Source organism: Asterias amurensis, chromosome 2, assembly GCF_032118995.1.
Source record: "Asterias amurensis chromosome 2, ASM3211899v1".
NCBI classification, from domain to species: Eukaryota; Metazoa; Echinodermata; class Asteroidea; order Forcipulatida; family Asteriidae; genus Asterias; species Asterias amurensis.
Genome location: NC_092649.1, coordinates 18,636,549 through 18,656,831, shown reverse-complemented (window position 1 = coordinate 18,656,831; position 20,283 = coordinate 18,636,549). Strand labels below are relative to the sequence as shown.

The following is a 20,283-nucleotide window of genomic DNA, read 5'->3' as shown; positions in this document are numbered from 1 at the left end:
TATTTTCGTCTCCTGAGACGAAAACTATTTTTAAGACATTGTTTTACTCATTTCTCAAAAACTAAAGCACCCCAGCTAGTAATATTTTCAGGGAAGCTTTCTACCATCATTATCTTTAAACCGATGTAAATCTATGGACATTCTGTTTTGTATCGTACAGAAAGTACCCAAACCATTTAAGGGCGTGCCTAAGGTAGCTTCCCCCCAGTCAGCCCTAGGTCTACCTATGTCGTCAAACTGGTGACTAATTTCCACTGTTCAGCATAACTCACACAAGAAGGTGTTTGGTCATTTATTGAGCCCTTGTCGGGATTCACTCGAGTAACGCCAGGGTAGCTAATGACAGCGTTCTCCCTGAACAGTGGTCTGCTGGCCCAATGCCAGTTAAAACACCCGAGGACCAGTCATAAGCCTCACCAAGTTGTCCTACTGGCAAGTTTAGTCTTGAACAGCATTCCGAATTCATTTGAAGTATTGACTTGTGAAGCTGGTGGACTAATAAAAAGATGCGCTAACTGGTCCTGCTGGCCAGTCAGCAAAAATGTTTGTGGAAAAACCCTGACTCGAGTGCACCGTTAATGCAGGCACGGAACTACACGGAGGCCATGGCCTGTGTTGCCCAAGGCCTTGGTGCCCTTCAAAACTTTCCCATTGACTTTAAGATTATCCAATGGGAGTCCACTTTGCAAAATGAAAATGGCCTTGCCCTCTCAACATGTTCAAAAATGAAAATCCAGGCCTGGTTGGCCAACCTCACCCTATCTACACCACCCTCTACCTGAGAAAACATGTCAATATTACCCTTCACAGCTCTTACCTTTTTTGATGCAGCGTTCCATGCAGTCCGCGATGGTTATTTTCCTCTCCGATATAAAGTCCGTCAGAACTTTCTGTGTCAGACATTTCTTCAGTCCATCCAAACATTTCTGACGCCCGTTTACACTGTTATTAACAAAAAGAAAATCAAACCAAGAGTTTTAGGGGTTAAATATTTTTAGACAGAAAATCCAACAAAAACTATTGGGAAAAACAACCGCATTTTTCTTATAAAACAATAATAAGCGTGTTTACCTTTTCTGCATTTTTGTTAAATAATAATGAATGTGTTTACCTTTTCTGGGTGGTTCCATCAATGTACTCCTTTATCTTGTCTTCCAAGACTTCCTGAGCGTCGGACTCATCAGCACGGACATTATCAGCTGCCTCAAAACCTAGCACAAGAGAACAAAAGCAACACAACCAATGAACAACCACACTCAGACCTGGTTAAACAGCAAAGGGAAACAAAAACTGAGCACTGCTACAGAGCAGCCAACTTTTGCATCTTGTGGTGTGTCATGGCTGGCTCTGGTGTCTGATCAGCAGAGTGAGGGTTCGAATCCCGGTCATGACACTTGATAGGCAGAATTGGGGAGGTTAGTGTTTCTGCTCTACTGGCGATTGCCTCCATGCCCCCTGGTCATTGCCTTAAGGCCCTTGTAATGCTCCAGTAGAAATTTACAATGTGCTCATCGGGTGCCCTTTACTAAGGAGAAAATAAATGCCTTGGTGCCCTTGCCATTTCAAAAACCAAAGCATACAGGTCTGTAATACCTTCCTCGATGATGCTATCTGGTTCTGATAGATGACTGCTGGTCATGCTCCCTGTCTCCTCTGTGTCTCCTTCACTACTGTCCCCACATCGGGCACCACCTTTTAAAACAAAAATAAATTACGTTCAATAAGGAAAGCTCATGAGATTCAGCTTTGAATGAATAAATTTAGGTGCTAATTGTTTTAAGTAACATAATTCAATAATTGTCCAAACCCTAGGCCTTTGTATGCTTATTTTGTTGTGTTTTTGCTATTGTTCTGTACGGTCAAGGACCCCAATGGAAATGAGTCAAAGTTATTGGCTTTTTGGGGCTATCCTTGGATAATTTTGGCAGTTCTTCATGCTTGTTGTTTCAACTATTTTCATTACTATCCTCCTCTTATATTTGATTGCGCATTGTTCTTGTAGTTGTACTTGTTTAGCTTTATCAAAATAAATTCAGCCAAGTTTGATTCAATTAAATCTATTTATTTTATGGCACACAGCAGTTGGCTGCCACAACTATCCACTACTTTCACAAACAACTTTTCAATTCCACTTTTAAATGTTAAGTCTGATTATGTGGGATAGCTTTCAGTATGGCGCTACCACTTTTTCACTCATTTTTACAAAAAGGGACATCTCATTGAGGTAAATTAGATACTATATTATTTCATATCGAATGAAAAAGTGGTGGTGCCATACGGAAACTTTTCCTGATTTTGTACCATTTGTCTGATGTTGTCATTATGACTTCTTTGGTTTCACAAACTGAGATTCAGAGCGTTTGATTTTTTTTTATGTACAATTTTAGATGGATTTCCTTTTAAATAAAAAATCCTTGCAGAGTGCAGACCCCCCAAAAAGTTTTAAATAGAAAGATAGGCCTACTCTCACTCACACTCTCGTTCACACTCTCAGTCTCAAATGTTTTTCAAATTTTGAACGAGAAAATTAATCCCAGTTTAAGAAGTTATAAGAAAATGTTGGCTACTCGTGTGTGGACGCTTCAAGGAGAGTACTACACAATCGGTCAAGTAGTGTTTCCTATTTGATAGCCGGCGGTTGCCGGCAAAAAAACAATTTTGAAACAACAACAATGACCAACACCAAGAAAGCTGCCAAGTCATCAATCAGTTAAACTATTAAAATTAAATGTTATGATTCAAAACTAAACCATGATTTAGAGACAACGCAAGATGTGACAACATATCTAGACCTTTAATAACGTTAACGTCTTAAAATTCCAAACGTATGGTGACTAAACATGAACAATATGCACACGTGAAAATGCGCGCGCCAATAATGTTGAGTATGTTCTTGAAATTCCATCGTCAAGACTTACCCTTTTTCTTCACTTTACGACGCGGCATCTCACTAGAAACTGCCTAGTATTATCTTGAAAAGACCTAATCTCAGGATATAAGTAGATTTTGTATATTCCAAGAGTTTTTACTACGAAAATATGTCTTAAAAATAAGCATTTGTTTGGGAGTTGTTGCTTGTCGTAGACTCATATTGTGTTTTGACCATATGCGGGCTTTATGCGGACCGCGTATGAATGTACGTACACAAAACACATCATGTGGATCATGCATTCGTGACGTCATTAAATGTTTTGCCTTTGACCTTACCCCATACCTTGCATTCCCATTTAATTCCCCGTGAAGTGAGCGCTTTGCAATGGGAGTGGTTTTCCGTTTTTAGGTACGGGGTAAAACATAACACGGTATTTCGCAATAAAGTGTAATACGTGCGATCGGCAAACAAGCTATTTTGAGAACCTGCTTGCGTCACCAGTTTTTTTCTTTCGCCTCCTAATTATTTTGAGCCGTCACGAGTGATTTTTGGTTCGTTTCAATAGTAGCTCCATATTTAAAGTTCAATATTAATAGAAAACGCCGGCCGCCCGCGCCCGCGACAGGAATTAATTAAATGTAAGGGGGCTCCCGTAGCTATTTCTACCTCCATGCCGTAACTAAGGGGACATGCACCCGCCCGTTCCCGCCCCCCACTCTCCCCCAGCGCCTGCATTTTTTTTATGTAGGCCCTATCTACGTAAAAATTGCCATCCTCAAAAAAATTCCGATTACCTTTCTTGAAACGATTTGATTTGGGGGGGGGGGGGGTGGCGGCTGTACATGATGTTGCCACCGCCGTAGTGTTTTTCAATGCATTGGGGAGACATTATTTTATTTTCATGTACTGTCAGAACAAAGGGTAACCGATCCGCCTCCCGAATTCAAACTACAATAAATGATACGTGAAAGACAATTTCTTGCATTGGTACTATACTTTATTATAAAACAAATCAACTCCAGCACCAATCAATCTATACACGCTTGCGTATTTAATAATTACAACCCCCAAATCTCCCTCGAGCTCGAGTAAAACCCCACGATTATCTTTTAAGATTAAAAGCCCCACTTAGGCTCTACAATTAGGATCTACAGAAAAAAAAGAGCACCTTGTCTCCACAGCAGTATTATGCTCAACTAAACAAACTTTAGTACGTTAAATAAATTCCAAAATGAGGATGAATAAATTGTTGTAGCACACAATGTGACCCTTTGCACCCCCCCCCCCCCCCAAACACGTGTAGTACAGAGCAGCTTTTTTTTTTACATTGTATATCTTCGAAAAATCGGTTTGGAAGGCGCTCACTTTTTTATCCCCAAAACTTCTAGGATTATAGGGATTTAGGCCTATTCGATCTTCCCTAGGCGTGCGTGGACATCGTTCCGGATTCCTCGATTGACGTCACGAACAGCGCCCTCTCGGGTCGGGCTTATTTTCAAATTTGTAAATAACATGGAAACTATTTTTTTTTTTAAACCTTAGTTAATTGTTTATTCATATTCCACTCATCAAAACACATAAGTATTTTCGTGACAAAAGCTTTATTTTGACAAAATACCACTTCCAGGTGACTTAAAAAAAACGACCACCTTTTGAATATAAGTTTTCATGGTATTGTATACACCTAGTACAATGTATACAGAATTAAAACAATTAAATCGAGTGGTTAAAAAAACCGAAGGTGTTGTGTGAAGAAGTTTCGTGATAGCGCCCTCTTTTGACTAACTTTCCTTCAGGTATTGAACGCGACATTCATCGGTCTTATATTGCGATGTTTTTCCACTTAAACCTAATCATAGCCCTATAATACAAAGAACTCAAATCTTACCTGCAACAGGCCACTAATTTCAACAGATTTACATTCCATGGCGGCATACATTTTTCTGCGGTGGGTTTTTGTCGTCATATATTCTTTACAAATCCGTAATTTTCGTGAAATAATGCAGCTGCCATCGTTAAAAAATTCCCGTTTTGATCGTTTTCTCACAGTGTTGTGTGCTGCCGTGCGTACGCGTACACGTACACGATCGCGTGCAAGACGCAAGATGCCAGCAAGACGCACGAATTCTTGGCCACCGTATCTTGACTGCACAGCGTTAACACACAAACGCAACGTAAGTTTGCGCGTCGTGCGTCTTGCATCTTGCGTACACACGGCAGACTGTGAGAATACGAACAAATGTGAATTTCTTGAGCTACACTATTTCGTGAAAATGAATCTGTGGAATTAGTGGTTTCTTGCAGGTAAGATGTTATGAAGCTTTGAAAAATTTCCGCTCCAGAAATGGACCCTGATATGACGTCACTGTAGTATAAAACGAAACAACAAGTGTAAGGCCGCCAGAGGGCTAGCCTAATCATAGCAGAATATACCACTTGCGAGTTTCTTCGTAAACTTATGAAATGTTGGCCGGTTCTGTTTCTGTATTAAAGGCAGTGGACACTATTGGTAATTACTCAAAGTAATTATCCTCACAAAACCTTACTTGATTACAAGTAATAATGGGGAGAGGTTGATGGTATAAAACATTGTGAGAAACAGCTCCCCCTGAAGTGACGTAGTTTTCGAGAAAGAAGTAATTTTCCACCGAGACCTCAAGTTTAGAATTTGAGGTCTCGAAATCAAACATCAGAAAGCACACAACTGTGTGACACAAGGTTTTTTTCTTTCATTATTATCTCGCAAATTCGACGACCGATTGAGCTAAAATTTTCACAGGTTTGTTATTTTATGCATATGTTGAGATACACCAACTGTGAATACTAGTCTTTGACCATTACCAATAGTGTCCACTGTCTAGGCCTACACACAGTGTGCAAACAATAATATTAGCTTTAGCATGATATCACTCGTGAATGAGCTGACTATGTACAAAAAAAATAATAATTTGAAGGACCCTGTCGTCCACTTTCAGGAGATGAGTTCCCAGGGAATATTCCCATTGGGTCCCATTGATATTTTGAAAGGGATTCAATGAAATCCCATTGTTTTAATGGGATTCAATGGGATCCCCTGTGAATCCCATTGGATCCCGATGAATATGTCCCAAATTTCACCCCAATCCCCTGAATCCCCTGAATCCCATTCAAATTGTCGATGGGATCCCATTATTAAAATCCCATTGATTTTTTTCAATGGGAATTTTTCCTGGGTTTTTACTTTTTATAAATGGACATTCACTGGGAGTCGCTTGGTCTGGGGTGACCGGTGAAATCCATCGATTTTGCTGCTATGTTTTTTGCTATACATAGCCTATAATAATGGGATGTTTTCGTCAAGAGCCTTTAATAGGCACACACGGACGGGCAGAGGAAAAAGTACATCCAACTTTTTAAAACTCCTTCTATTATACGAAAAATAAATTATGATTCATCCTTTCTCGCGCATGTTTGTTCAGGGATAATAACAATATTGTTCAAAATCATTCGATTTCGCTGCATGTCTTGTTCTTTGAGGAGGGCCAGTAGCACAAAAACCTGCTTAGCCCAGGAAAATCTTCCTAAGCAAAAAAACCCAAGCCATCACAAGTTTATATTATTGCAACCGGTGCCCCACTAAATTTTTGCTTAGCAGAGAATTTTGTGCATGGCCCAGTGACGTGACCCGCCAAACTTTACTTTTGACACGAACTGTATGGCGGTCAGTATGTGCGCACGCGCGCAGACGATCGACATCACAAACTACACGTTCGTATTTTTTGTTTTATTTTCAACGCACCAAAAATTAATTCAGTACACCGCCGCCGACCGACCGTCCGCGAGCCGTCATGGCGGAACGCCGTTCGCGGTCTAGAAACCGCGATTTAGCTTGGGAATTTCGCCAATTTAGCGGCCTCTCCAAGCATTTAAAGAAGATTATATATGACTCTAACGTCTCCCTTGCAGAACTGAGGACTTGTGGTCATTTTGAAGACGGTAAGGGGGAAGAAATGTACAAGTTTGTTTATGCTTTTTAATTTTATGTCTTAACTCTTATTTTATGAGTTTTTTTGGTGTTGGTGAATTGTGTCTCTTTTACTTTTAAAAGTCCGTATGTTTTGGTTCACATGACCTCCACCCATGTGCAATAAATAGCTAGCTGTGTGGCATGACTGGCGTTATTTTGTTGTTTTGCTTCGCGACTTACAAATAATGTTCTCTTTAAGTTTACCCATGTGGGATTATTTTCAGTAAACAAAGTATTATTTATTTATTTGTTTTGTCAATGAAACTTCATTTTGGAAAGTGGGGAAACTTCATTTTGGAAAGTGGGTATGGGATAACTTTCCGTATGGCGCCACCACTTCTTCACTCTTTTTTACAAAAAAGGATATCTCATTGAGGTAAATTAGGTACTATATTATTTCATATCGAAATAGTCTAGTCTAGTCTGGGCGGCCTACTCTTCTAACTGCCTGCCTGCATACAGAGCCCCAACAAAACAAAATGTTTGGGCAAAAGTCGGCGAGTCCAACCAGTCAGTTGTTGGGACCCAGGTCTCGTAACTCTGACTTCGTTTGGACACCCATATTATGTGTGTACTTGAATATAAGTTGTTTTCTCATTGACAACAAACAGATTTGAACTGTTTCACTGGGATGGGGGAAAAAAAAAGCTCAGTTTGAGCATGGAGGTAGAAAGTTGAGGTACGGAATGCAGTAGCAATATTCAGGGTGTTCAAGTGTTGGTCTTCAATAAAGTACAGGGTTTGCAGTGCCTTTTGTCATAAATTAAACCATTGAAACATGACCACAGGAACTTCATTAAACAGATGCAAGCAGTCCTACTACTTGCCATCAACTCGCTGACTTGCCGGCAACTCGCCGTCAACTCATGTTCGTGCCGTCAACTCATTAAATTTACAGAACAAATTTTATAAATGGGGCATGGAAGTGTTAAAGGCACTGTACACAGTTGGTAATTGTCAAAGACCAGTGTCATCACTTGGTGTATCCCATCATAACCAAAAAATAACAAGTGTGTGAAAATTTGGGATCATTTGGTCATCGAAGTTGCGAGAAAATGATGAAAGAAAAAAGCAGCCTTGTTGGACGAATTTGTTTGCTCTCCGATAGGAATAAAAGACTTCTAGCTAGAAGTCTTTTATTATTTTAGTGAGAAATTTCCTCTTTCTCAAAAACTGCGTTACTTCAGAGGGAGCAGTTATCCACAATGTTTTATACTACCAACAGCTCTCCAATGCTCAGTACCAAGTAAGATTTTAAGTTAATATTTGTTTTGAGTAATTACCAAATGTGTACCTTCCCTTTAAGTCTGGGCTAAACTACATATTTCTCATGGTTTTTGGTAAAATTTCATTTACAAAAATGACTGTGTTTTAAAAAAAAATAGTACCAATCATTGACATCTTGGGCTAAGACTAATCCATGTGAAAAAGTAAGACGGCGGCCGATGGTTTTGCTGCTTCGAGATGATTTTTTCTCAAGAAAAAAACCCTCAATTTTTATTCCGAAATGTAACCTAAAACTTACGCGAATTCTCTTTTAGCTATAATACTTTTGTGGATTTTAAATGTATATTGGAGGAGTTGACGGCACAAGTGACTTGATGGCGAGTTGATGGCAAGTAGTAGGATGAGTAGTAGGACGGCAAGTAGTAGAAGCAGTAAGTGTTTCTGCAATCTGCCACATTGACTACAGTACACCACAACATGCACAGAAATTCCCATACTAGTTTAAAGCAACCGCACAACATCGGTAAATAGTATTGTCCCAAGGCCCATATTTTGTGTATCACAACTGATATAAAATAACAAACCTGTGAAAATTTAGGCTCAATCGGTCATCAGAGTCGGGAGAAAAAAGACGGGAAAACCCACCCTTGTTTCAGCACGTTTCATAGTGTCATGACATGTGTTTAAAATAAATCTGTCATTCTCGATATCGAGAATTGATAATTGTTTTAATGTTTTCTCAAAAAGTTGAGCATTTCATGGAATAATATTTCAAGGGAAGTCTTTCACCATTACCTTCTGTAATGTAAATCTGTGAACTTTTAATTTTTGTTCTGTTCAGAAAGTGTCCAATGGCTTTAAATCCCTTACATCATTCAAGTGTATTTCATAGGTGAGCAGGGAGTGTTAGCTACGTGCGCAATGGCAAATGTGACTCTAGGTTGCTTCAAAACATTTCATTTCTTATTCTTTGCTTGTTAAATGGCTTGCGTAGAAATTTGGTGATTGCCCTAAACGAAGAATAGTGATCATAAGCAAGCGCAGAATTCATTGGTAAGCAAAGTCATGACATTGGGCCTTGCCATCAATGAGGAAAAGCAAGATTTTACAGAGAGTTAATATTTTGCAATAACGCATTATTTAATGTGATCTAAATAGATCACATTAAATGGTATTGTTTGTGTAAAAATGAGAAACTGAGCCCTACTGTTATCTTTAAGTTTCTTGTAAAGTGCCTGTATGGAATTTTGACCCCGCATTGAAATTTGAAAAAGGAAATATGAAGTGATGAAAAAGTCCACTTAAGTTGGCTGTTGATAGTTCTTTTTTTTCAGTCAAGTCCAATTGTCCATATTAACCAGCAAAATGTTAAAGTAGCACACTAACATAGTACAGTGATTCTTCTTCTGTGTGTAAAAATGAAACAGAAACATTAGCCATTTATTTATAGGCATGTAATTTGACAACTGTAAAAGAATGAACGATACTGACAACTTCCCAACTTCAAACTGTCAGCCAATTTAACGGAATTCCCAAATTAAGTTGAGTCTTAAACTTGATGGTTGCCCATCTGTAGGTGGGACTATCCCAACTTCAGACAATACTATCAACCAATATAAGGGAGTTCCCAAATTGAGTTGAGTCCCAACTTGATTGTTCTCCCATCTGTAGTTAGGGTTGGCCCAACTTCAGACATAGACCATGTCCGAAATAGCGACTTTTGCCACAGCTAAAGCTTGCGTCTGATAGTATTGAAGAATCTAGCCAAAGCTGTTACCGAAATCGCTGTTTCGGACACGACTACACCTGTCAACCATTCCTCCATGTGTCAACCAATTTAAGGCAGTGCCCAAATGCGATGCACTGGCCCAACTATTGAAGTAACGCAAATTGGTGCTTGGTAATGACAGTGCCATTCCTATTGCCAGTTGGAGGACCTAATCAATAAAACCAATCTGCATTTAGACAGTCCTGTAATGTCAAAGTCTATGCAATCTGCAGGGGTCTCAGCGCACAATAAAATGGAAAAACCCCAAAACAAGGGTCAACTCCTAATATCAGCTCGTTAATAATTAACTGAAGTAGACAAAGAAATTAATAAAGCATGACTGGTTTGCATGAAGATACAACATACATCAGGATTTGACAGTCCTTGGTCTGTAGTTGAAACAAGGTCATAAGCTGGCTTGATGATCAAAAAAGGGATGACTCCAAGCCGACCCTCAGGCCCAACTGGGAAAAGAAAACCCCACATTTCTTCTTTTACATTTTACATGCAGGCATAGAAATAACCGACGGCACCCACAGCCATTGCCGGGCTACCCTGTGCAAAGTTCCAATACAAATTTAAATTTTCCTCATAGAGGTGGCCCTTACCAGCGAGAAATTTGTGTGCCCCTGTAAGAGCAAAGTTCAAGGCCTGCATGACGTTGTAAACAATCTGTAAAAAATCTGCTTACAAAATTACATGTGAGTCAAACACAACCATAGCAGTACAGAGTGTATTTCCTGTGTCTTTCTAAGCAGGAACAAATGTTTAATTAAAAACATGAAGGTAGAAATAGATTGATTTATGATGAAGACCAGTAAATATTTTAGATAAACTTAGTGTATATATATTTTTATTTCCTTGAAGGATTCTAGTTGTTAGAGAATGTCATAACTTGATAGCGTTTCAATAGTCAGTGCGTGAATTTGTTTAAGTAAACTCGCTGGTAAATTTAACCAGGAGTACATGTAATGTAGGAGGGGCTTAAAGCCATTGGACACTTTCTGAACAGAACAAAAATTAAAAGTTCACAGATTTACAAATAACTTACAGGGTTTACAGAAGGTAAATGTGAAAGACTTCCCTTGAAAAATTATTCCATGAAATGCTTTACTTTTTGTGAAAACATTAAAACAATTATCAATTCTAGATATCGAGAATAACGGGTTTATTTTAAACACATGTCAAGACACGGCGAAACGTGCGGAAACAAGGGTGTGTTTTCCCGTTATTTTCTCCCGACTCCGATGACCGATTGAGCCAAAATTTTCACAGGTTTGTTATTTTTAAGTTGTGATACACAAAGTGTGGGCCTTTGGACAATACTGTTTACCGATGTTGTGCGATTGCTTTAAAACAATACATTGAGGTAAATGTACATTCTAACCATTCAAGCAATCATTTTATACAAAATGCACTGTACATAAAATGGTGTGCTGTTGTTGAATGTGATAAACGCATTCATAACATTAATATTGTATTTACTATTGTGACTGTGCTTCAAAGACTGTGCAAGTCTCGCGCGGATTTGAACTTCCGAGACCATCGTGGTCCCAACCTTATGGAGTTTTACGTTGGGGAGATTTTGTTTCGTCCATTACTTTAGTTTAATGTAGTTTATGACTATAAAAATGACATATGTTGTTAAAAATGTAATACTAATTAACATCATATATAAAAGTAAAAATAAAGTCAACATAATAATGAAGAAACACCGATATTTAAACTTGACCTCAGGTCAGGTTACTTGGTTAAAATTAAGAATTTGTGCCCATCTCCGATCAGGATACTTACGCAGACGCTTGTTTTGGTCGAGCAGGGTGAAAAGCCTTTTCATTGGGCGTTTAGGCGTCGGCTTCCTCTTTAAAAACTGCGTCACGCGTTCATCTAACGCCCTTGCGACCATCGTGCGTCCGCGTATAAACCAGCTTTGAGTAGTTTCACATTCAGGCGTAGATTTACAAAAGGGGTTTCAAAAAATTTAAGATCAAACAAACATCCTTGTCCCAGAGTTTTACTTTTGTCTATACATAGACTTTAACCGATAATTGTGTATTAGTTTAAACAAGCTCTATTAGGGTATTTGTGTTGTTTAGATTCGGTTAAGAATAAATTAATGCAAAAATTTGATTCATAAAAAAATAAAGTTCTTCAGTAGTCGTGTTTTCTCGCTCCGGTGCGCGCGAGACTTTCACAGTCTATAGCTGGGTTCTACATGGCCTCTACATGGCCTCGACATGGACATGTGCAATCAAGTCTATACCAAACTTCAATGCATGTATGTAATGGAGCATTTACCTAAACCAGGGAAAATGCCATAGGCTGGTGTAGACTATGTTCACTACAGTCTTCCGTTGCAATCAGTTGCATTTTGCAACGTTTTCATTTCAACTTTATTGTTGCCTTATTTTTACAATTAAACTGAGCAGGGTGCCTAAAAAAAACACGGAGTACCGTGTGATACATGTTAAAGTGTCAAAACAAAATTTCATTATATGAATAAGTATAAACCATAGTGTCAGAAAATCAAAGCCAACAATTGGTAAAAATCTTCATGTAATGTTTTAAAAAATTTATGTGCACTGTTCATTTGTTTTTACATGGATTCAAGTTCAGAAAAAAATTTGTTGGATGTGAATTGGTTTGGGGGTCAAGGTTGATTTCATAAATGATCTATGGGATTAGTTTTGTCTGAGCTTTGTAAATAATACTGGTGTGTACTGAGCCATTGGAACTTGATGTGCCATGTATGTGTATGTTCACCCAATCACAAGTGGTGTTCTAATGCCATAATTAGGGGAGGAGGTCTGGGCCCTATCTCATCAATCAGCTTGTTTTGCAGAAAACACTGATATTTATAAGTAAATTTCTTTGGGCAAAATTCTAAGTGGAAATTATTTGTAATTGAATTGAATTGAATTGTATAATAAGTTATTCTGAGTGCTTAATCCCAACACTGCAAACTTAACTACATCCTGCCATGCACAGTTTCTGAAATTTGGCTCTGTTCCCTTCTCCTCATTTGTTACTTTAAATAAATTTGTTTAGTTTACAATAGTCAGACTTTATTGACACTGCTTCAGAACTGTTCAGAACTGAACAAATATTGAAAATAAATACAGGTAGAGGTATTTATTGACAGCGTGCAATTCTATTCAAGATCTTACAATGGCACTAAGTGCATTTTTCCTGAAGGTAGAGTCAGTTTCTTTACAAGACATTCTTTGCTTGCAATTCGTTTTACAAAATCTAGATTTAATGGACATTGGACTACGGCAAGAGAGACTTGTGATATAATAGACACAAAGAAAATAATGTGTTTTGTATTCGTTACTTTTCCCTTTTTAGTTTTTAATTTTTTATTTGAAGCCATGTTTTTGGTTACGAGCCCACCAAATTCAATCTGCACCCTTTTTTAGCACATGGCCAAAAGGCTTGATGTTGAGTTTTGAACTAGTCATTTTGTTTTCGAGAGTGTCTTTAAAATAAAGAGCAAGTCAGAGGTTTTTGTACATGTATAGGAATATACTATGGTTAATATAAAACTTTGTAAAATATCAATTTAGGACATTTACCATTCCTTTGACCTTTTTGGGTTGAGTGGAAGTAGTTCAAGTCTTGCTGCCGCTATGGTCATTTTGGTACAAGCAACATTAGTCCCAGTCATCTCAGTCTCCTGATGATGACTAGAGCAAGCTAGTCGAAATGTTGAGACCAATTCAAGAACTCACTCCGCGGTAGAGCGATTAATTACGATCATATAAGCAAAAGTTGTAGTCCCAGCCGATTTTCTACCTTCCGCCCAGGTATTAGTTAATAAGCAGGTCAGTTCTTTTGAGATCTGAGAAGTCTACCGAACATCCGATAAATCTACTCCGTGGTAGTAGAATAAAGAAAGACAGTTCTCTAAAGAACAAACTCTACCTGGCAAGTAGATACACACATGGTGTTTATGTTACCGCAAACCTAATATCCTCACCATGCAATGCCTCAAATCCTATGCCCACTATGATCTATGTGGGTTAAGAAAACTTTTGTGCTAGAAAACTTAAAGAATTTCTTGTTTCCCTTCTTTATCATACAGAGCGTGTCTCGGCTCTATTATTACAAGATGAGGATGAATCTTTTATGAAGTCCATTGTCAGTGATCCACCTTGCCTTTTGATCTATGGCCAGACCTACACGGCCAAAGCTACCATTGTCAACAGACTGTTCGGCGAGCAGCTGCTGCGGGTGACAAATAGCTCAGACAATGCCAAGAGTTGGCGAGCACTGCGATTCCGGTACGGTACCGAGAGGCGGTGTTCTCTCACCACGCTTATGGACAGCTTTGAGTTACTGAACGGGGATTACAGTCCGGAGACAAACTGGACGGCGCTCCCGCAGCGGGATATTGAAATCAGACCGGAAGATCTCGGTGATCCATGTACGGCGCAGGCAACAACGGAAGTAACTCTCAACCATCCGCTGCTTGCCACGAAGGCCGAGGTTGTTGTCGCACCCCACAACTGCCCAGACCTGAACTCGGTTAAACTCTACAACCAGTACTCTTCGCGAATGCTTCCTATTGTGCTCTTTGGGATTGAGAAGGACTACCTGACCAAGGAAGATCAAAATGACCTGCTGGAGCTGAGACTAGTCCTTGCTGGTTTGCCGGTGCTGTTTCTAGACTGCTGCCCTCACAAGGAGAGTTCACCTAGACAGTCGCACGGTGGGGAGGATGTGGGGGATGACTCGGCTTATGATAGCAATAATGAGGACCTGAGTTTTCGAGGCGATGATCAAGGAGGTAGTACGAGGGCTGTGTCCCCCGCGCCAAGGAACCCCTCAAGGTTCCAGGACATCTTGCAGGGGCAGCTGCGCGGCATGGGATTCCTGAAAGATCCGACGGAGGGGCCGGTCTTCAAAGGAGGCCTGTCCCCGACTGAGGCCGACCTGAGTCAGAGTCGATTGGAGAAACTTTACAACATGCAGGGTATACTGGTCTATGTGCACCAGGTGCTTCAGTTGTACCTCACACGAGCCACCAACATCCTCCATGATCTTCACCTCCAGTGCATGAATATGTTCATCACAACAGCCTTTGACATGCAGCGAGACATACAGATTACACCCCGAAGGATAGACTACGCCAGGCAACGTGAGGCGGAGCTATTCGAATCTCTCAAGGAACTGGCCAATCAGAGACAAGAGGAGATTCGGAAACTGATACAGGAGACCATCCAAGACATGAAAGAACCTCTCTTACAAGAAGCAGAGAACTTTCAGTTTTCAGGTAGTACACAAGAAAACTTTCAAACTATTTTTTAATTTTTGATTTAAAGGAGCATTACAGAATTGGTTTTTGCTACAAAACAGTTGACTGGCAGTGTAAGCACTTTATGTAATCCACCATACATAAACTGACAAACCCAGGCCTGATACTTCACGGAGGCAACGAAGGCGATTGCCTCTGTGTCCCCTGGTCATTGCCTTGGTGCTCTTGAAATGCTCCAGTACAAATTTGCAATTTCATCATAGGATGCCCTTTACCAAGACGAAAATGCCTTGGTGCCCTTGCCCTTTCAAAAACGAAGCATACAGCCCTGCAAACCTGTAGAAGTTTGAGATTGATCGGCCATCTGGGTCATGAGAAAATAGTGAACCCGAATACAAATTTTGCATTGCATTGATCGGATGCCAAAATAAAATGAATAAAATGCTCACTGAGCGGTAAACTCAAAGTTAGATTCTTTATTTCTCATCAAATATGACATTTCAGAGAGAAAAAACTCATCATTAGACCGTGTAAGTTTTTTGTAAATCTGTGGTCTTCACAATTTTGGTTTCTTGATTGGTCAAATGGGGCGGAGCTTAACGGATCGGTCTATTGCTTCCGTGCCCCTTGTCATTGTCTTTGTGGCACTTAAAGGCAGTGGACACTATTGGTAATTGTCAAAGACTAGCCTTCACAGTTGGTGTATCTCAACATATCCATAAAATAACAAACATGTGAAAATTTGAGCTCAATTGTTCATCGAAGTTGCAAGATAATAAAGCAAGAAAAATAACCCTTGTAACACGAAGTTGTGTGCGTTTAGATGATTGATTTCGAGACCACAAGTTCGAAACTTGAGGTCTCAAAATCAAATTCATGGAAAATTACTTCTTTCTCGAACACTATGACACTTCAGAATGAGTCGTTTCTCACAATGTTTTATACCATCAACCTCTCCCCATTACTCGTCACCAAGAAAGGTTTTATGCCAATAATTATTTTGAGTAAATACCAATAGTGTCCACTGCCTTTTAAAAACTGGTATAGTAAAAACTGATATGGGATACTGTAGTACAATGTATAATGCGCCTCGAGAAAAATAGAATGCTCAGGGGATCACCGAGGGCGCGTAATTTTAACCGAAGCACAAGTAAAAAGCAGTCAGTATTTGTTTTATAACACCCCATACATGTAGAGATGCCTTGGTACAGCACCCTGGTTGCTAATGGTATAGGCCTAGTACATTGGTTGCTAATGGTATAGTACATGTACGTCTCAGTTGGTGCGCCTTTCTAGTGTACATTGTAAGTGATAAACCAATGACATCGCAGAATCTATGTGTATGAGGTGTAGTCAACACCACTTCTCAACTAGCCTTGTGGGCAGCTAAAAAAAAGTTTTCACGGTCGTATTTTAATTGTGGATTTTTACCAAGGTCTATGACCTTAACCTCATGCATGTCATGCAGATGCCACATGCAGATGATTGATTGTATTTGCTGATGTTGATAATGGAAGTCATGGTGGTGGGGGGGGGGGGGAGTTGGGGGGGGGGGGGTTGATCAACATCCAATGTAGTCATTCTACATGTAATACATGTACTGTGCATGTTTTTGCACAGGCAATGCATCCTGAACTTTCGTTGCCGCCAAAATCACAGTTGCCTGGTAGAGGATAATTTCATTTTAAAGGGCTCTAAACTCTATGGTCTAAATTCTCTATTACTCATTAGGAAGGTCGGATTTCAACCCGACAAACAGAAATTGACTTTGACCTCAAGATAACAACAGTGAAGAGTTTCCATCAACTTGTTTTTTTTTGTTAAAGGAACGTTACAGAAATGGTAAGAAACAAAAATCGTGAAGATCACAGATTTACATGAAACTTACACGGCCTAATGATGATGATAGTAGAAAACAACCCTTGAAATATTTCTGTCTGAAATTTTATATTTGATGACAAATAAAAAATCTAATTTCGCGTTTGGAGTTTATCGTTCAGTGAGCGGTTTATTCATTTTTGTTTTGGTATCGATGCAATGCAAAATTTGTGATCGATTTTTCACTATTCTCTCGTGATCGTGACCCAGATGGTCGATCGGTCTCAAATTTCTATAGGTTTGTCAGTTTATGTATGGTGGATTACATAACGTGCTTACACTGCCAGCAACAAAACCAATACTGTAATGTTCCTTTAAACAATTCTGTGTATTCAGTTACATGTAGTTTGATTATGATAGTAAGGCCATCTTTTTATCGGTGAATTGACTACAGTTTGCTGTAAGCGCAAGGATGTGCATGTACACACATCAAAGTATCTAATTCTAAAGTTGTGTATGCAACCATCTTTTTGAAGGAGTGTTGGCTTATAAAAGAGCCATTGGTACATGATGTACCATAATGTTCACTCAACCAGCATTTAAATCACTGTTGTTGGTGCCAAACGGGCCTGCTTGTATAACTCAACAGTTCCACCAGCGCTCTGAACAAAACACACTGTGCACCTCAACGTTTATTTTGCCGAAAATAAATCAAAATTGTCAACTGTGCATTAAAAGCTTACAATACAATGTCCCAGAAAAGGGGCGCAGTCAAACTAAGAATGCAGCTTCATGGCGCCACAACATGAACAGTGTGGAATCCTGCCGTCATGCTGTTTTTGTCAAAGTTAATGCTGATTTCTGAATGTATAAATATCTAGGTAAAATTATAACAATAACAGTTTCAGTCCCATACAGTTTCTATTGCTGGGATTAAGTTTCAGTCCAATAAAGTTTTCTATTGCTGAGATAAACAGCAAGAAACTGTCACTGTATTTTTACAAGCTCACATGAAGAACGGCGAATTCATACATGTTTTAGCGAGATGACAGTGGGTACCAGCCACATCTCTGGCACTAGCATTTGCAATGATTCACAATGTTCACATAAGGTTTAACAAATATGTACAGAACCAGATTTGTATGTACCGCATGTTCTGCTGGTTGTATTCCAGAAGCAAATTCATGATTTTTTAATCACTACTCCCTAATTGCAATACACTGTTGATGTTTTAGTGCATGGAAAAAAAAAAGATTTTAAGAAGCAATTTCAAACGGCAAAATTGTTAGAGATTTGAAGGAAATTTTCACCTTTAACAGTGTTTTTAAGCACTAGAGGTCAGAATCCCATGTGTGTGTATGCCTCATTTTTGAAAGGGCAAAGGCACCAAGGCATACTCTTTGGTAAAGAAAGGGTGCCTGATTAGGAAATTGTAAATTTCTACTGGAGCATTTCAAGGGCACCAGGGGGCATGGAGGCTATCGGCTTTGTTGCTTCTGTAAAGGGGCAGGCCTGGAATCCAATGCTTTTAAACAACTTTCACTACTTCACTTTCGAGGATTATTTTCATATCCATGTAAAGGAAGTCAAAACTGATCCATCGTTGAAACCACAATGACCAGGCGGAACCGAACCTGAAAGCTGTTAAGTCTCTACATGCACTTGTTTTTGTGTGTGGTCGCGGTTTGAAAGGGATGTTGTGCACAGTGTTATTGTCTGGGGCATGGGATAGGCCCATGCATAGAGTGAGGCTGTCCCTCTTTGTCTTTGCAATGTCAAATGAACAAAACAAGTTAACCTCTGATATGAACAGAACCAACTCAACTGTGTAGAGTTTCAGTGACTGAATCGCACTACATCACATTGAATTATATTTATATGCAGTTGCTATGGGAGTACAGTGTTACAGTGTAGGTGTACAATGCCTTATTCTTAAAGCCACTGGACACTGTTATTGCTAATTTTCAAAGACTAGCCTTCACAGTTGGTGTATCTCAACATATGCTTAAAATAACAAGCCTGTGAAAATTTGAGCTGAATCGGTCTTCGAAGTTGTGAGATAATAATGAAAGAAACAAACACCCTTCTCACATGAAGTTGTGTGCTTTCAGATGCTTGATTTCGAGACCTTAAAATTCTAAATCCGAGGTCTCAAAATCAAATTTGTGGAAAATGACTTCTTTCTGGAAAACTACATTACTTCAGAGGGAGCCATTTCTCACAATGTTTTATACTACAAACAGCTCCCCATTACTCGACGTTACCAAGTAAGGTTTAATGCTAATAATTATTTTGAGTAATTTACCAATAGTGTCCACTGCCTTTAAAGGTACTAAATTGGGGGAATTCAGCATTGGTTATTTTAAACTAGTTTTAATATGGGCAATTTATCTATAGACGTCAAAATAAAAAGTGCTCATCACCGTTTTTTCCCTGACCGGTTTTTGAAGTTACTGGTCTTTAACAATAACCAAAAATATACCCTGCTTTTAGGGAGAAATCAGGTGAGCGCAATAAACAATTTTTGTTGGAAGATGGAACAGTTTAAATGGCACCAAAGCAATGACCAGAGGCATTGAGGCAATTGCCTACATTGCCTTTGTGCAGGATTATTTATTTTTTGTGTAATATGGATTACCACACTACACACATACATACATGTACTTGTATTAAAAAGTATGTTATAAGTATTCGAACACATTGAGCCGGAAACTTGACAAAGGTCATCGAGGAAATGGTCATGTCTCATTAAAGCTTCTGTTGACTTAAAAAAAATTAAAAAAATTAGGCCTTATCATGCAATTTCATGTCGGTTTTAAGGTCGCTGTCCAGTCTGTTTTGGGTTGGCCTGCTTTCTCCCTATGGCTCTCCTCAACTTGGCCCTGTGCTTCGCGTCCCTTGCATTAAATCAGTTGTGGTAATTTTGCAGTTATGTAGACATGGAGCTCTGCCCCGTCTTGAGCGATCGGCCAATGGGTGTGGGCCCACCCAAATTGTTTTTTAAATGAAATTTATTTTGGTGTAATATCCCAGGTTGTTTGTATCGTAAACTTGGGTGTGATCCCAGGTTAAAGGTGCAGGCACTGGACACTATTGGTAATTGTCAAAGACCAGTCTTCTCACCTGGTGTATCTCAACATATTATGCATAAAATAACAAACCTTTGAAAATTTGAACTAAATTGGTTTCAAAGTTGTGAGAGAATAATGGAAGAAAAAACCCATTGTGGCACAAGTGGTGTGCTTTCAGATGCCTGAATTCGAGACCTTTGCTACTCAATATTGGCTGTCAGTGTGCACAAAATACTTGAAGTACATCTATCAGCACCAGCCACT

At 39.3% G+C, this 20,283-nt stretch overlaps 2 protein-coding genes across 2 annotated transcripts in view; one reads left to right on the top strand and one right to left on the bottom strand.

Moving 5' to 3' along the window:
- LOC139954118 (interferon-related developmental regulator 2-like) overlaps positions 1-3,107 on the bottom strand; it is a 10,237-nt gene extending 7,130 nt beyond the window's left edge. The window contains exons 1-4 of the mRNA XM_071953782.1: positions 2,919-3,107; positions 1,594-1,692; positions 1,112-1,211; positions 818-942 (exon numbers count right to left, since the gene is read on the bottom strand). Coding sequence (XP_071809883.1) covers positions 818-942; positions 1,112-1,211; positions 1,594-1,692; positions 2,919-2,946 — 352 coding nt within the window. The 5' untranslated portion in view covers positions 2,947-3,107. The remainder of the gene's footprint in view (positions 1-817; positions 943-1,111; positions 1,212-1,593; positions 1,693-2,918) is intronic.
- A 3,573-nt stretch (positions 3,108-6,680) lies between these two features.
- The window catches only part of LOC139953369 (dual serine/threonine and tyrosine protein kinase-like), a 32,141-nt gene continuing 18,538 nt past the window's right edge, over positions 6,681-20,283 (top strand). The window contains 2 exon segments of the mRNA XM_071952880.1: positions 6,681-6,847; positions 13,958-15,148. Of these exon segments, the coding sequence (XP_071808981.1) occupies positions 6,700-6,847; positions 13,958-15,148 (1,339 nt within the window). The 5' untranslated portion in view covers positions 6,681-6,699.